Genomic DNA, 14,727 nt, shown 5'->3' on the forward strand with positions numbered 1-14,727 from the left:
AACTCCTGAAATTGAAGTACTTTCCTCACTACAAGCTAAAATTATAAAAGAACGAAATAAGCCAATTCCAGCTCAAAGGCTCTAGGTTCTAATAAGTTCCTCTTCTGCCAAACTACTAATGTTTTACATTTTCATTTCCTTTGCTATGGCTACATTTGCTCCCCCAACCCCCTTCCCCCCTGCGAAAAAAAAAAAAAACCAACAGCCCACAAAAAATTTCCCCAAACATTCTGTAGAACACTATTTGTGTGAATGTGGAGAAGGGGCGAGGAAGAACATTTTTTAAAAATGCTGTTTATTATGAGTTTAACACAAACATTCCAATATACAAAAAAGAACAAAGAAAAATAGTGCATATGAATTAAGAACTATTACATGGTTTTTTTAAATTATATATTACATTTAGTAGTATTAAGATTGCCTTGTTTCTGTCTCCTGTCTGAAGTTTTTGTTTCCTTTTGTTATTTGTGTTCTATTGAGTTATTTTGCATCTCTATCACTTTCCACTAAATTCACCCTTTCCCCCAAACAGAACCCTCCCTTATACCAAAGTATAGGCTAGCAAAACAAATCAACACATTGACCGTGTCTGAAAATGTCATTTTATTCCATACTTCTATCCTTGTCTCTTCTCTGACAAAAGGAAGTGTGTTTTATCATCAGTCTTTTGAAATCTTGGTTGGTCACTATGTCAACCAGAGTTCTCAAGTTGTACAGAGTTGGATTTCTTTCCATTATTGTGGTGAGACGTCATTTCTTCTCTACCTGCACCTGTCCAAAACCAATACCACCAACTCAACGTGTCCAGAATAGAGCTGATCTTGAAACTTTGGGTGTTCACCTGATTCTTCACCATTCCTTATATCCAATTAGTTGCCAAGTTCTGATTCTACCTCTGAAATTTCTTCTCATCCATTACAGACGTCCCACTTCTACTGCCATTCTAGCCCTTATTACACAATCTCCTGAACTCAAGTCTCCCAGTACAAACCCATCCTTTAAAACCACAAAGTAGGGGTGGCTAGGTGGCAAAGTGAATAGAGCACTGACTCAGGAGTTAGGAGGACCTGAGTTCAAATCCAGCCTCAGACACTTAACACAAAACTAGCCGTGTGACCTTGGGCAAGTCATTTAACCCCAAGTGCCCTACCTTCCCCCTTCCAAAAAAGCAAAAAAAAAAAAGTAATCTTCTTGATCCCCTTGATTCAAAATCACTACCCTCAATCTCCCCCCTTTCCTCCACCAAAAAAAAAAAACCAACCCTTTAATTGCCTATATAACAAAATGAATGTAAATTCCTCAATTTAGTATCCATGGCCCAGTGCAATTTGGTTCCTACCTAATTTTACAGCCTTATTTCAGGCATTCCCCTCTGAGCACTCTACATTCTCACCTTCTACAGGAAGCCTTTCCCAATCCTCTTTAATTCTAGTGCCTTCCATCTATTAATTATTTCCTATTTATCTTACATAGAGTTTGTTTGTACATATTTACTTGCTTGTTTTTTCCCATTAGATTGTGAGCTCTTCCACAGCAGGGACTGTCTTCTGCTTTTCCCTGTATCCCCGATATTTAGCACAGTGCCTGGTACATAGCATAAGCTCAATAAATGCTTATGGCCAATACTCCAAATTTTCATCCTACCCTCTCCCACATCTATACATTTGTACTTACTATCCCTCAGGCCTAAACAGTCTACTTCCACTTCTCCTGTGGAAATCTTCAAGACCTAGCTCAAGTACTGCCACCTCCAGGAAGCTTTCCCTTGCTTCCTGGAGTCTCAGGCATTCTTTGGGGTCACTCCTATTCATCTCTTCATTCAACAAGCATTACTACAATTCTTCCCTCCACATTGTGGGCATTAGGGGCGTGGCACCCCCTCGATCTGGAAAATCCGAGTAAAAATTTTTGGCCCTCCCTTTGTACCAGAGAAACTTGATTTTTTCCTTTTTCTTTTATAGGGTGTTTACAGTACTTTATTGTAAAATTTGGGTTAAGTATTTGGTCATAGACTCTGTGTCATCTGTTGGCCTTTGTGTGTCATCTGAAGCTTCTACAAAACTCCCCCCAAATTCCTGTTTAGTTTCTTATGCCAACCCAAGATATATCAAACCCATGATAGGGAAAATTGTTACATGGAAGGGATAACTATATGTGCCAGGAACTGTGCTAGATTTGAACATGTACTCGTGCATACACACACAAAATACTTGCCTCAAGGAACTTATATTCTAATGGGGGAAACAGCATATTCACAGAAAAGCAAATGAAAACTATATAAAGCACATACAAAATTTCCAAGGGAAAGGAGACTACACATCTAGTAAGGTAAGAATAGGCCTCCTCTAGGACTTTATATTCTAACTTGTGTTATATTCCTTTGTATACATCTCATCTCCCCACCAGGGTAAGCTCAGGGTAAGGACTCAGTCTCCTTGCTAAATCATCTTCCCCTGCCTACCAAGTCTGATCTTCCTCTTTTCCTGGGCCCTCATATCCTCTACACTAAGTCCCTTAGTGAGCCCAGCAGTTTCTAGTGCTTCAATTATCATCTCTATTCAAATGTTTCCAAATCTGTTCATCCAGCCCTTATACCTGTATTGAATTCCTGTCCTGCATTATCAACTGCCAGCTGGACATTTCCACTTAAATGTTCAATACATATCTCAAATTAATGTCCAAAACACAACTCATATTTATTCCCAAACACATCCCTTCCTACAAACTTTACTATTTCTATTGCTGCTACTGCTAGCCTAATCACCTAGGTTGAATTCATCCTTTATTTTTCCCTCTCCATCACCACTCAGTCAGTTGCTAAGTTTTACTGATTCCCAAAACCTTTCTTACCTCTATCCCCTTCTGCCCACTCACACAGATACTCTCCTAGTTTACTATCTTTACTACCTCTTACCTATACTAGTATTATAGCTTCCCAATTAGTCTCCCTACTTCCACTCTCCTCTCCTCATCCTCCACACAGCTGCCAAATTGTTATTCCTAAAATACTCCCCTATTCAAAAATCTTCAGTGGCTCCCAATTACTTTTAGGATAAAATAATACACTCAGCCAAGCACTTAAAGTCTCCCAAAATATAGCCCTCCATTTCCTTTCCAAATCATTTCATTCTTCCTCTTCACAAATTTTGTCCCAATCAACTGGCCTACTAGCAACTCCCTGTATATGACATTCCATGTCTCACCTCTGTCTCTTTACACAGGCTGTTCTATTCCTGGAATGCACTTCCTTCTCACCTCCATCTCTTAACAATCCCCAGGTTGGGGGTGGCTAGGTGGCACAGTGAATAGAGCACCAGCCCTGGAGTCAGGAGAACCTGAGTTCAAATCCGGCCTCAAGACACTTAACACAAAAACTAGCCATGTAACCTTGGGCAAGTCACTCAACCCCAATTGCCCTCCAAAAAGCAAAAAAAAAAAAAAAATCCCCAGGTTAGTTCAAAGCTCACCCAGCTCTGGTAATACCTTCTAGAATAGACGTTTCCTGTTGCCATTTGTTGTGAATGCTCTCTTCTTCATGAAATGAATTTGTTATTTGTGTATATTTCCAGTAGAATATAAGTTCTTTGAGGCCAAGGAATGTTTCATTTTTGTCTTTGTATTCCCAGCATGTAATACGGTGCCTGATTATAATAGATACTAAATAAATTTGTTGAATTTACCTTTGCTCCTCAAACTATAGCCCAGTGTTTTGCACATAGTAGGTATTTAATGTTTTGAATTAGGATACTAGATCTCAGAGCCACTTTTCTCCCCTCCCTTATGTCCCAGGAATGAGAAGTGATTAGACACAAAGAGCTCTAAGATTTATTCCAGGGATAACTTACTGACTCACTATTCCCCATAGTAAAATGGGAGTCAGAATGGTATCCCTTCTCCTTCCTTCCAACCTTATGGAGAGGTACTTTCTCCCCACCTCCTGTTTTCAGACAGCCTCAAGGAGGAGTTTCCCCTGAGTAACCCAAAGTGAGGAGGGATGGTTTAGCAAGATGTCCAAGGGAGAAGTGAAAAGAACCTAAGAAAAGGGTGACACTAATTAGGGAGGAAGCATTTTGGGGAATAAGGAAAAGAGTATAGGAAGTGGATATGGGACTTAGTTGGTAACCAACTAGAGTTAATTTCCTATTCCCAATTGGAAAGGATAATAATAATATTTAATATTTATATAATGCCTATTATGTTCTAAGCACTTTACAATTATTCTTATTTGATCCTCACAACAACCCTGGGAAGTAGGTGCTATTATTAGCCCCACTTTATAGATAAGAAAACTGAGGCAGACAGATGTCAAGTGATTTGCCCAGGCTCACACAGCACATGTCTGAGGCCAGATTTGAATTCAGGTCTTCCTGATACCAGGCCCAGCACTCCATCCACTAAGCAGAGGCTGCATAGTATCATTCTTTATGAGAAGTTTCTACCTGCAGTAGAAAGAGAAGGAAGATGGTGAGGGGTCAACCATTAAGAAGTTAGTCTTATATCTCCAGAAGACTCATGACAGAAAATGCTATACACATCCAGAGAAAGAACTTTGGAGTCTGAATGCGGATGGAAGCCTACTCTTTGCTTTCCTTTTCTTTTGTTGTTTTCTTTTGTTTCTTTTTTCTTGTGGTTCTTCCCATTGGTTCTAATTCTTCTTTACAACATGACTAATGTGAAAATATGTTTAATATGAGTGTTAATGTGAGCTTTATGTCATATTGCACTCCATCTTGGGGAGGGAGGGGGAGAAAATTTAAAACTCAAAATCTCATGAATGTTGAAAACCAAAAATTAATTAATTAATTGATTGATTTTTAAGAATGATAACGATTTTTAAAAAAGAATTTGAGGGACAGCTAGGTGGCTCAGTGAATAGAGCACTAGCCCTGGAGTCAGGAGGACCTGAGTTCAAATCCATCCTCAGACACTTAACACTTACTAACTGTCTGACCTTGGACAAGTCACTTAACCCCAATTGCCCTGCCCTCCCCCCTACAAAAAGCAAAATAAAAAAAAATTTAAAAATTCAAAAAAGAATTTGGATGTTAAAAAAAGAAGAAGAAGAAGTTCATCTTAGATATAGCCTTATTCCTGTCCCTATCCAGGTCAAAGCCTCCAGAATAATGACATAATTTAATATTCTAGGCCTTCGCAAAAAGCTAAAAAGTAAACTCTATATTAGGAATAGGGAACCTGTGGCCTTCAGGCCACATGTGACCTTCTAGATTTGTTTTGTAAAATTTGGATTCAGTCAAAGGATTACACTTAAGGATCTAAAAGGTCACATGTGGCCAGAAGGCCACCCTGCACCTTCTCCTTCCTTCCCCCCAAAAAACACCCTTGTCAAATGCCCTGGGGGCTCCTAAATTATATAGGATTTGCTTGGATGATGGGTATCAATTTGTTTGGATGATGGCTCTCAGAGGGTGACCTCTGCTACAAACCCTGTTCCTGGGCAATTGACTCAGACTCTTACTCTCTACAACTCCACAAAGATAGGGATTTTCTTTACTCAGGTGTCATCACCAACCAAGAGAATGGGGCATCAATAGACAGGCATAGAGATGGGAGTTACCTTCAGGATAATTGGACCCAGAGAGAGGAGTGTAGTCTAGAAAAGAAGAAAGATGTGATTAGAAAAGGGTCTATGGGGATAATGTCATAGTAAGGGGGAATAAGGTGAGAATCATATTTTAGAATGGACATTAGGGATGGCACTTCAGAAGGGTCACTCACCAGAGGAGCCAGCTTTTCGGCAGGCAACCAGGCCAAGGAGGAAGAAGATGAGGCCAAGGCTCAGAGTAAATACAGATACAGAGATTTTCACTGTCTGCTTCAGAGGGAGACCAGGTGCTGTAGGGACACAGTGTTACAGGGGCCAGTCTTAGTATCCCCCTTAGTGGGATCTCCATCCAACAGACCCCAAATTCTCACTCACTCACATACACATGCCTGCACACACAAGTGCATACATAGAATCAGAAAACTAAATCACCTCATCCAAACCTAGGAATCCTATATCCCTTTATCACCCTCCATCTATCCTGCTTTTGAAAACTTCAAACTTTTATGTACCTCTCCCTTGTATTTCCAGCTAGGAAACTCACATTCTTGCTGTAATGACCAATTTTATTCACTTCCTTTACTTAACTAAACTAGATAGCTACCCACTCTTGTCAGGTCCTCTGAAAAAGGGCATCATTTCCAATGTTTCTGATGCTTGTAAATCTCTTCCATGCTTATAACATCCATCTCCTCATACTTTCTTATCCCACATTATCATTTCCTAGCTAGACAATCAGTCTCCCTAGAATCTGATCTACCCTGTAACTATCCTACTTGAATGATCACCTGTCTATGAGAAAACCTTCTCTTTGTAACTCTTCTGTAAAGGGGAGCTTGTCCTACATAGGGAATTCCTACTGTGGTTCCCATCCCCCCCCCTTAGATGCCCTTCCAGTTCATAACAATGCATCCCCATTTGAGAAGGCCCAGCGCTGTAAAATCTCTAAGACAACATTTCCACAACTTTTAGCAAAGTGGATGCTATTCCTTTGGGTCTATCCCTGAAATAAAACTCTTCTTCAAGACTTCCTTAACTCCCTGTGTTACCTCAGATTATTATGAAGGTCAGATAATATTGTACATGTAAAAATATCAGCTATTAATATCATTACCTTACTTTAACTCCATTTTTCTGTAATCTTAGATGCCCCCCACCTCTGGCACACAATCCCTCTGGCACACTCTTTTCCTCAAATGTATTTGACATACGCTCACACTCAAAATATACTCACTCCAGGACTGTAAGATGATCTGGGAAGTCTCACTGTGCTCTACATGACAAGTGTAAATATCCCCACTAGAGGGGGTAAGGGCCAAGTAGGATCGTGTCTGATAAGTCCAGTCCCCATTGGATTGTACAGCCCTCTGGATGCCACTGTGTGGGATAGGCTGCCCATTCTTCAACCATGAAATGGCCACATCAGCAGGATAGAAGCCCCATACATAACAGGCCAACATCACTGGTTCCCTTGTGTTAAATGGTGTGGTCTGGGCTACTAGCACTGATGGTGGCCCTGGGAGAGAGAAAGGAATGGCATTGTTACAGACTAGAGAGGGGAGGAGGGGAGCAGAAATCAGGGAACATCCCAATAGTTTCTCTCAGTTCAGTTCCTTTCCTATGCCTACTCCTGATGTCTGACTCCTTCCCTATAACTTTCCTTTCTTCATTGGTACTTTCTCCTCTGTATTTCAGAAATAAGATCTTCCTCCTGTCTCACTAATTCCTTTTTTCCATGCCTCCTTCATCTTTCCCTCCTTCCTTGTCTCATCCCAAATTACATCTTGAAAAAAATTACATAGGGATAGTCACCCTTACACAATGAGGGAAAAAAAATCTGAATTGTTAGAACTTGGTAACAAAATGACAGATTATTTCCTAGTACATTATTAAGCACTAAGCTCAAAAAATTGTTACCTAGTAAAGATTCATAGACTCATCGAAGCAGGACTTTAGTATTTTAATTAATAAAGGTTGTAATTAATAAGTAATCATTTATAAGTAGGAATTTCTCTTTTTTTCTTTTTTCTTTTGGAGGGGGGAAGGCAGAGCAATTGGGGTAAAGTGACTTGCCCAAGGTCACATAGCTAATATGTGTTAAGTGTCTGAGGTCGGATTTGAACTCAGGTCCTCCAGACTTCAGGGCCAGTGCTCTATTCACTGTGCCACCTAGCCACCCCCCTAAGTAAGAATTTCTAAAGAGTTTGTTATAATAGTCTATTTTAAAAATGCATTTGCTATATAGTCTTTCTTCTGGGATGACTATAATTTGGACAAGTCACTTTCCCTCTTGAGTTTAGTTTCCCCCTCTGAAAAAAAAAAGGAATTGAACTAGATGATCTCTAAGTTCCCTTGTAGCTTTAGCAGTCTTGATAGCGCTGACTTTCCACAAATAGTGGTAAATGCAAATAGGAGAGTACAAATTAATGAGGTTTCATACTGCTTTTATCTTCTGCAGAAAAACTCATCCTACAATTCTTTGTGCCCTTTGCCCAAGTCTAGTTCTCTGCCCTGCTACCCTAAGACATTCCAGTTACTAGTCATACCACATCACTCGGTCCTCCAACCTTTCCTGGTCAAAACTCACCTCACAGTCCTACTGTCCGCCATTCTCTACTTCTGCCACCAGCCCCAGTCCAAATCATTTCCCTCTGGGGAAACACTTCCTGTGTCCATACATTTCCCCATCTGCTTCCCCTCTGCTCAAGTTCTGAACTATGATAATCCTATCCAACTGATCTTCTTCATGCTTTCCCTCTTCCACTTCCATTCCCTTGGATTTCTTTCTGCAGCCCCTCCCTTCTTACGTGTCCTTTGGGTCAGTGATCCCCAGAAGGGCTTTGTGTGACTAAAACAGTCCTGGAGTCCTTTTTTCAGGTGGTCTATAAAATCACTATCATTATTGAGGCTTGCAGAAATCTCCTCAGCTAATGGATATAGTATTCCAAAATCAACAGTGGTCATCTTGTTAGTCTCTGAGTTCCAGCAGGTCAATACAGCCTTGTTGAAGGAGATACAATATGTGAAGTCCTTTACTGATCCTTCTTCATCCAGCATACAGCCACTCTCCACATGGGTCACAAAGCCCCCTGTTGGGGCCAGGATAGAGGAACAGGTCAAGCTTGCTACTTCATTAGAAGACCCAAAGCCTCTCTACCTCACTGAGCATCCAACAGAGGAACTCAAGAGGCCTTCCCAGAGAAAGACCTCATACACAAGAATAGAGATAAGGTATAGATAGGAGTCTTCCACCTCCTTGTTATTTTGTCTCTGCAATTTTGCATGATTAACCTTAATGAGATTCCCCCAGATGCTACTACCCATTCCAATGCAAATTCTTTTCCCAGGAGAAACAAGACATACAGAGTACCCAACTTCTTTGGAAGAAATTCTCTAATTTCCTGAAAGTCCCCAAAAGGTAGCCCAGTGGGGAAGGAGTGTTGAGGGAATGTGCAATAGAAAAAAAAATATTCCTTACCTGCTCCTGAAAAACCCAGACTGAAGCCCACTAGTAACAGGTGGAGTAACCTCATTCTTTGCTTGAGGCAGCGTTGCAATGGATTTGATTTTCAAGAGTTTGGAGTAACACTTCCACCCTGTGCTGTACAGATGATCCTGAGTCTTTGAACTGCCCAAAGCAAACAAGTGACTTCTCCGGCCAGGTTAAGTAATATTTTGAGGTTCTAGGCTGGTTCTCAATCCTGAACCTTTTTACCCTAGCTGAACGTCAAAGTCCCAAACTAGTAGCTCAGATGGGTGGGAACAGATGTGAAAACCAATAGCTAGAGGCCTCTTCCTGACATCATCAGTTACTGGGGGAATCCTTTCTAGGCCAGGTCTCTGTAGGAAGAACTGCCCCAACTACATCTTCACAGAATCTCAGATTTGGAAGGAACCTCATTAGTCATCTCCTCCAGTTTGTAGCTGGTAAAGAACACCTTCTACAGCATTTCCAAAGATCTCAAGTGAAGCCATTCAACTCTCTGAACACGAATTATATTCTAATTAGTAGGAAGTTTTTCTTTACAAAGAGCTGAAATATTCCTCTCATTGTTCAGATTTCTGACCTCTGGGGCCAAGTAGAGCAAGTCTAATAGTTCTTCCATACATAATAATCATTTAAATACTTATAGATAGCAATCATGTCCCTCCATAATTCTGAATTAACCATAACTATCCTGTTGAACTGAGCTGATCAATTTATATGACTTCAAAAATATTTATTTCAGTTAGTTTTGGTGGTAAAAACCAAAGTATCCATTAATACTACTACAAAACTAAAAGGCAGCGAATCTGTATATAGGAACCCCAGGGTCAGTGAATGTATTAAAATTGTATCTTGTTCTGGTCCCCCTAACCACCCCCACTTTCTAGTCAGTATAGTGTTTATAAGTAACCATTGTAAAGGGGCAATAGCAGGAAATAAGATTGCAAAGGGGAAGCTGGAAGTCACATAAAACCATCCCAAAGACCAAAGGAGCATAAATTGTTAATTCAGTGAGGGAAACAACCCTACTATTCCTAGTAGCCAAGGCCGCCCATAACTTTACCCCTTTGCTCCCTAGTATTCCTCCAAGAGGTTCCCATATTGGGCCCCCAATCTCATCCCTTAAAATTAGGGAACCAAGAATTATCGGGATCTGTCTCTCTCCTTGTTTAGGAAAGGTTCTAACCTCTGCAGGCAGGGAAGGCTGAAGACAAGGACTAGCTGACTAGAAAACAGTTGGATCACAGAATAGGAGAAGTTATGAGTCTTAGGACCCCCTGTTTCCAGATACTGGAAATTCCCTCCCTGGGTTTATGCTACTTCCTCTTTTCTGGCCTTTTAAATGTTCATTTCCTTCTGAGCCTCTTCCTGTGGCCAATAGACCCCATCCATTTACCAGTTGTGAGTTCCCAGGGGACAAGGGCTAGCGACCCTGCATGCTCTGAAAACTCTCTATTTAAATAAATTGATACCAATTTGGCCTTTGAGAAGTTCCCCCATCAACCTGTCATTTTAGTCAAATGAGGTAAAAACATCTTCATCACCACCATCACTTCCAGGATGAAAATGGTAGTTAAAATGAGCACTTAGTTACCTATTTATGGATTATATAATTTGTAAGTCATCTGTGCTGAATATAAAATTCCAGACTGACTTCCCATATCCCATAGGGGCACTTCTTAGCTGTCAGAAAATGAGAATTTATTTTAATAAAACAAAATTAGAAAGGTAAATCTGATGCTGAAGAAAAAAATCTGCATATTCATAATGCATGCAAGAACAAAAAATTCTCTTCAGTCATACGCTGTTTAGAATTATCTGTACCATTACCCTCTCTATTAGGATAAATAACCAAGATATATGAATATATTCTACCTTCTCTGAGGTCTCTGTAGAAGGGATAAGGAAGAAAAGATGGAGGAAGTTGGTCTACTATTTGGGTTAGGTGCTAATTTCACCCTTACCCTAGGATAGAAAACTTTCAGGAAGCGGCTTGCTGGGAAAAGCTGCTCAGTCCCTCCCACCTTTTCTCCATATTATTTCAGCCCTAATTTAACCACCAGGTGGAGTTTCACGAAGCCACTAACCTGATTCCTTTCATTGAAAAAGACCTAGTCCTGGGAATCCCATACTCATTCTGGCGGCTGTGCACTCCATTCTCTTCTAGAGAGAACACTTGGGGAAATGCCACACTTTCGATGGTTCTCAGAGAAAATAGATGCCTTAGATTGTCTCATCCTAAATTGTAGGAATAGCAAGATGATTGAATAGTGATTTCCAAACTTTATATAGTGACTACTCCCCTGATTTAAAAAATATATATATTGATACTTTCCATAAAGCAATCTACGTAAATAACTTAAATTTAATTGTTAAATATTTCCAACCATTATCTGTAAAGGTTCTTGAGTTATTTTAATTGTCCTAAGTGTCAGAATTTACTTAATATTGAAGAAATATAACAGAGATGATGTGTTACAAATGAAAAACCCAGAGAGAAAGAGTTTCTGGGCAATAAATAATCAATTTATTAATTAGGCTAGCTAATAATCAATAACTGATGGTCAGTGGTTTCTCTTGGAAAACCAAAAATAAAAACACTGAGAGCCTGAAAGCCTTAGATATTTTTTGAAAGAGAATGTCCCTAACAAGTGAAAATCAACCCTGATGGGCAGACATTTAATGAGGAGGTGGGCTTTAAGTCTTAAGCTCCTTCTGCTGAGAATGTGGCTTGATCATGACATTCAGCTGCTTCCAGCAATTCAGACAAGGCAATCTATCTTCGTCCAGACCACTTTGGTTGGTTTTCTCCTTCATGAGATGGGTCGCCCTAAATTCTAAAAGAGAGGTACAAGGACAGGAGCTGTTCTCCTTGAGGCAAGAACTTGCCCAGATTAGATTCTGTTTATACTCTGAACCATGTCCTTGTACAGGCCTGCTTTAAACAAAAGTAAGGTCTCCTAGTTGGGTGGGGTCTAGCCCAATTTGGGGAAGCATATTCCCCAAGGGTTAAGACAATCTCATCAATTAGTCTTATCTTTCCGAGATTGAGTGACCTTCTACAGGGGTTGGTCCCTAAATAAAGAAAAAAAGCCTGGATCCTAATTTAACTATTGATTGTAAATATAATAGAAAAAAATCATTTCTCTCAGGTGGGACTTTAAACTCTCAAAAAAACCAACTTGGAGAGGAGGTAGAGCCATGGATAGAGAAAAGGCAGGGGCTCACCTGAACTCTCCCCCAAAACCCTTCCAAACAATGCCTCAAAACAAATCCTGGAGCGGCAGAACCCACAAAAGGACAGGGTGAAGCAATTTTCCAGCCCAAGACAATTTAGAAGTTTGGCAGGAAAGGTCTATTGCACCAGGGTAAGAGTAAAGCACAGTGCAGTGAAGGCTACACCAGCACAGGCTGTACCCCAGCAAACCAGCAGTAGGCCTTGGAGGCAACTGAATCAGTAGTAGTTTCTGGATCTCTCAGCCCACAGACAGTAAGGGGGCCAGACAACTGGTCAGAAGATTACAGGGGTCCTTTTGGCGCCCGGGGCAGAACTCTGTTGCATTGCCCATACGTGGATCTGGATTATAGCCCTGGGTCTCAGTCCCAGAGCAAAGAAGAGCACTAGCATACCAGAACTTGCCGCCACATGGGGAGCTAGGACTCTAATCACAGTTCCAGGGCAGAAAAGAGTGCTTGTGGTCATTTACAGACTGGCCAGGAGAGTAGTAACATGCTTCTTCCTAGATTATACCACCTTGAAGAACCAAATACTTACAGGTCCCCAGAATTATCTCTGAAAGCAGCAACAAAAAACTTGAAGCTTGGGACAGCCTCTGGAAGCAGAGCCTCACTTTAGCACAGAGTTAAAAGTCAAGACATAGGCTGAGAAAATGAACTAGCAGCAGAAAAAGATCCTAACTATAAAAAATTGCTATGGTGGCAGGGAAGATCAAAATGCAAACTCAAAAGAAGACAACAAAATCAAAACTGCTACATCCAAAGCTCAAAGAAAAATATGAACTGGTCTCAGGCCATGGAGGAGCTCAAAAAGGATCTTAAAAATCAAGTAAGAAAGATAGAGGAAAAATTGGGACAAGAAATTAAGAATGATGCAAGAAAGTCATGAAAAAAAGAGTCAACAGCTTGGTAAAGGAGGCACAAAAATATTGAAGGAAATAACACCTTTAAAAACAGAATAGGTCAAAAGGCAAAAAAGGCACAAAAATCCAGTGAAGAGAAGAATGCCTTGAAAAGCAGAATCAGACAAATGGAAAAAGAGGTACCAAAATTCATTTAAGAAAAGAATTCCTTAAAAAGTAGAATTGGCTAAAATGGGAAAGGAAGTACAAAAGCTCAAAGTAGAAAATAATTACTTGGGGTGGCCAGGTAGCACAGAGAGTGAGAGCACCGGCTCCAGTGTTGGGATGACCTGAATCAAATCTGGGCTCAGATACTCAGCACCACACCCAGAAATAACTGGCCATGTAACCTTGAGCAAGTTACTTAACCCTGATTGCTTTAAAAAAAAAAAAAAGAAAAAAATTATTTAAAATAGAATTAGGCAAGAGGAAGCTAATGTTACTTTATGAAACATCAAGAAACAATAAAACAAAATCAAAAGAATTAAAGATAGACGAAAATTTGCCAATTGATATGTGTGTTGGGGGAAGTCTGGGAGAAGCCATGGCTTGACAGAATTTGGGAAGCTTCTGCCCAAAGGCAGGTTCAAGTGCCCCAAACCAGGTCAGTCATAGGATATGGAAGGCCAGAGTTGAAGAGGGGGAGAGCAGCATAGATCCAGTTTATCAAATCCATCTCTTTTGGAAACTTTGCCCCATCTCTTGAAGACCTTCAGCACTAGAGAACTGACTGGGTCCCAGTATACACAACTGCTAGCCATAGGACAGACCCCATCTGCGGACAGATTTAATTGGTATTGAAGGAAAAAATATTGTAATACTATACTTTGTCATTTAGGTTCAAGTCTACCAGAAGCAATTTTAATGAATTTAACATTATAACCAAGCCATTTCTACCTTTGGGAGAAAGATAGCCAAACCAGCCTAGTCTCCCATGCATTCCAACATTACTCTCTTCTCCAAGAAAATTTCAGATAACATTTATAGGAATCTTAAATAAGGTGAAAATCACAATATGTTAAAATAGAATTTTTGGTTAACATTCACCACTCAGTTACTTTTTGGACCACTGTCCTTCCTGTGATCACTATCTTAACCTTGTTTTTCAAAAGAGAAGACTATCCCCAAGTGGGTAATAATACCAATCACTAGTTACCATCTAGAAAAGAGTTAAGGGGCAGCTAGGTGACACAGTGAATAAAGCACTGGCCCTGGAGTCAGGAGGACCTGAGTTCAAATGTGGCCTCAGACACTTAACAGTTACTAGCCATGTGACCTTGGGCAAGTCACTTAACCCCAATTGCCCTGCCTTTCCCCCTCCAAAAGAAAAGAGTTAAGTTTGGTTATCATCCTTATTCCATTGTTCTTTTCACTTTCCTAAAGGGAAAAGTCTGAAAAGGATTTTAGGCTGGAGAATAGTATTTCCTAATATTTTTAGAGAAATCAAAAATTTGAGATTTTTAAAAATATGCTTGTTTTGCAAAAGCAAGTGTTCTATGAACTCCCCATGGAACTCTGTTACAGATGACATCTCTGAA

The 14,727-nt window shown here is 40.3% G+C and overlaps 1 protein-coding gene across 1 annotated transcript; it reads right to left on the reverse strand.

Annotated features, from left to right (window-relative positions):
• Positions 1-278: 278 nt before the first annotated feature.
• Positions 279-9,447, reverse strand: LOC138150046 (class II histocompatibility antigen, M beta 1 chain). The gene is made up of 6 exons (XM_069073404.1): positions 9,042-9,447; positions 8,371-8,652; positions 6,798-7,079; positions 5,737-5,853; positions 5,576-5,611; positions 279-4,439 (listed from the first exon to the last, which is right to left on the reverse strand). The coding sequence occupies exons 1-6, from the start codon at positions 9,094-9,096 to the stop codon at positions 4,423-4,425; spliced, it is 789 nt and encodes a 262-aa protein (XP_068929505.1). The 5' UTR covers positions 9,097-9,447; the 3' UTR covers positions 279-4,422.
• Positions 9,448-14,727: the final 5,280 nt, after the last annotated feature.

Source organism: Petaurus breviceps, unplaced genomic scaffold, assembly GCF_028583685.1.
Source record: "Petaurus breviceps papuanus isolate PSGF00001 unplaced genomic scaffold, PetGlider_PUasm1.0 90865, whole genome shotgun sequence".
In the NCBI taxonomy this organism is placed as follows: domain Eukaryota; kingdom Metazoa; phylum Chordata; class Mammalia; order Diprotodontia; family Petauridae; genus Petaurus; species Petaurus breviceps.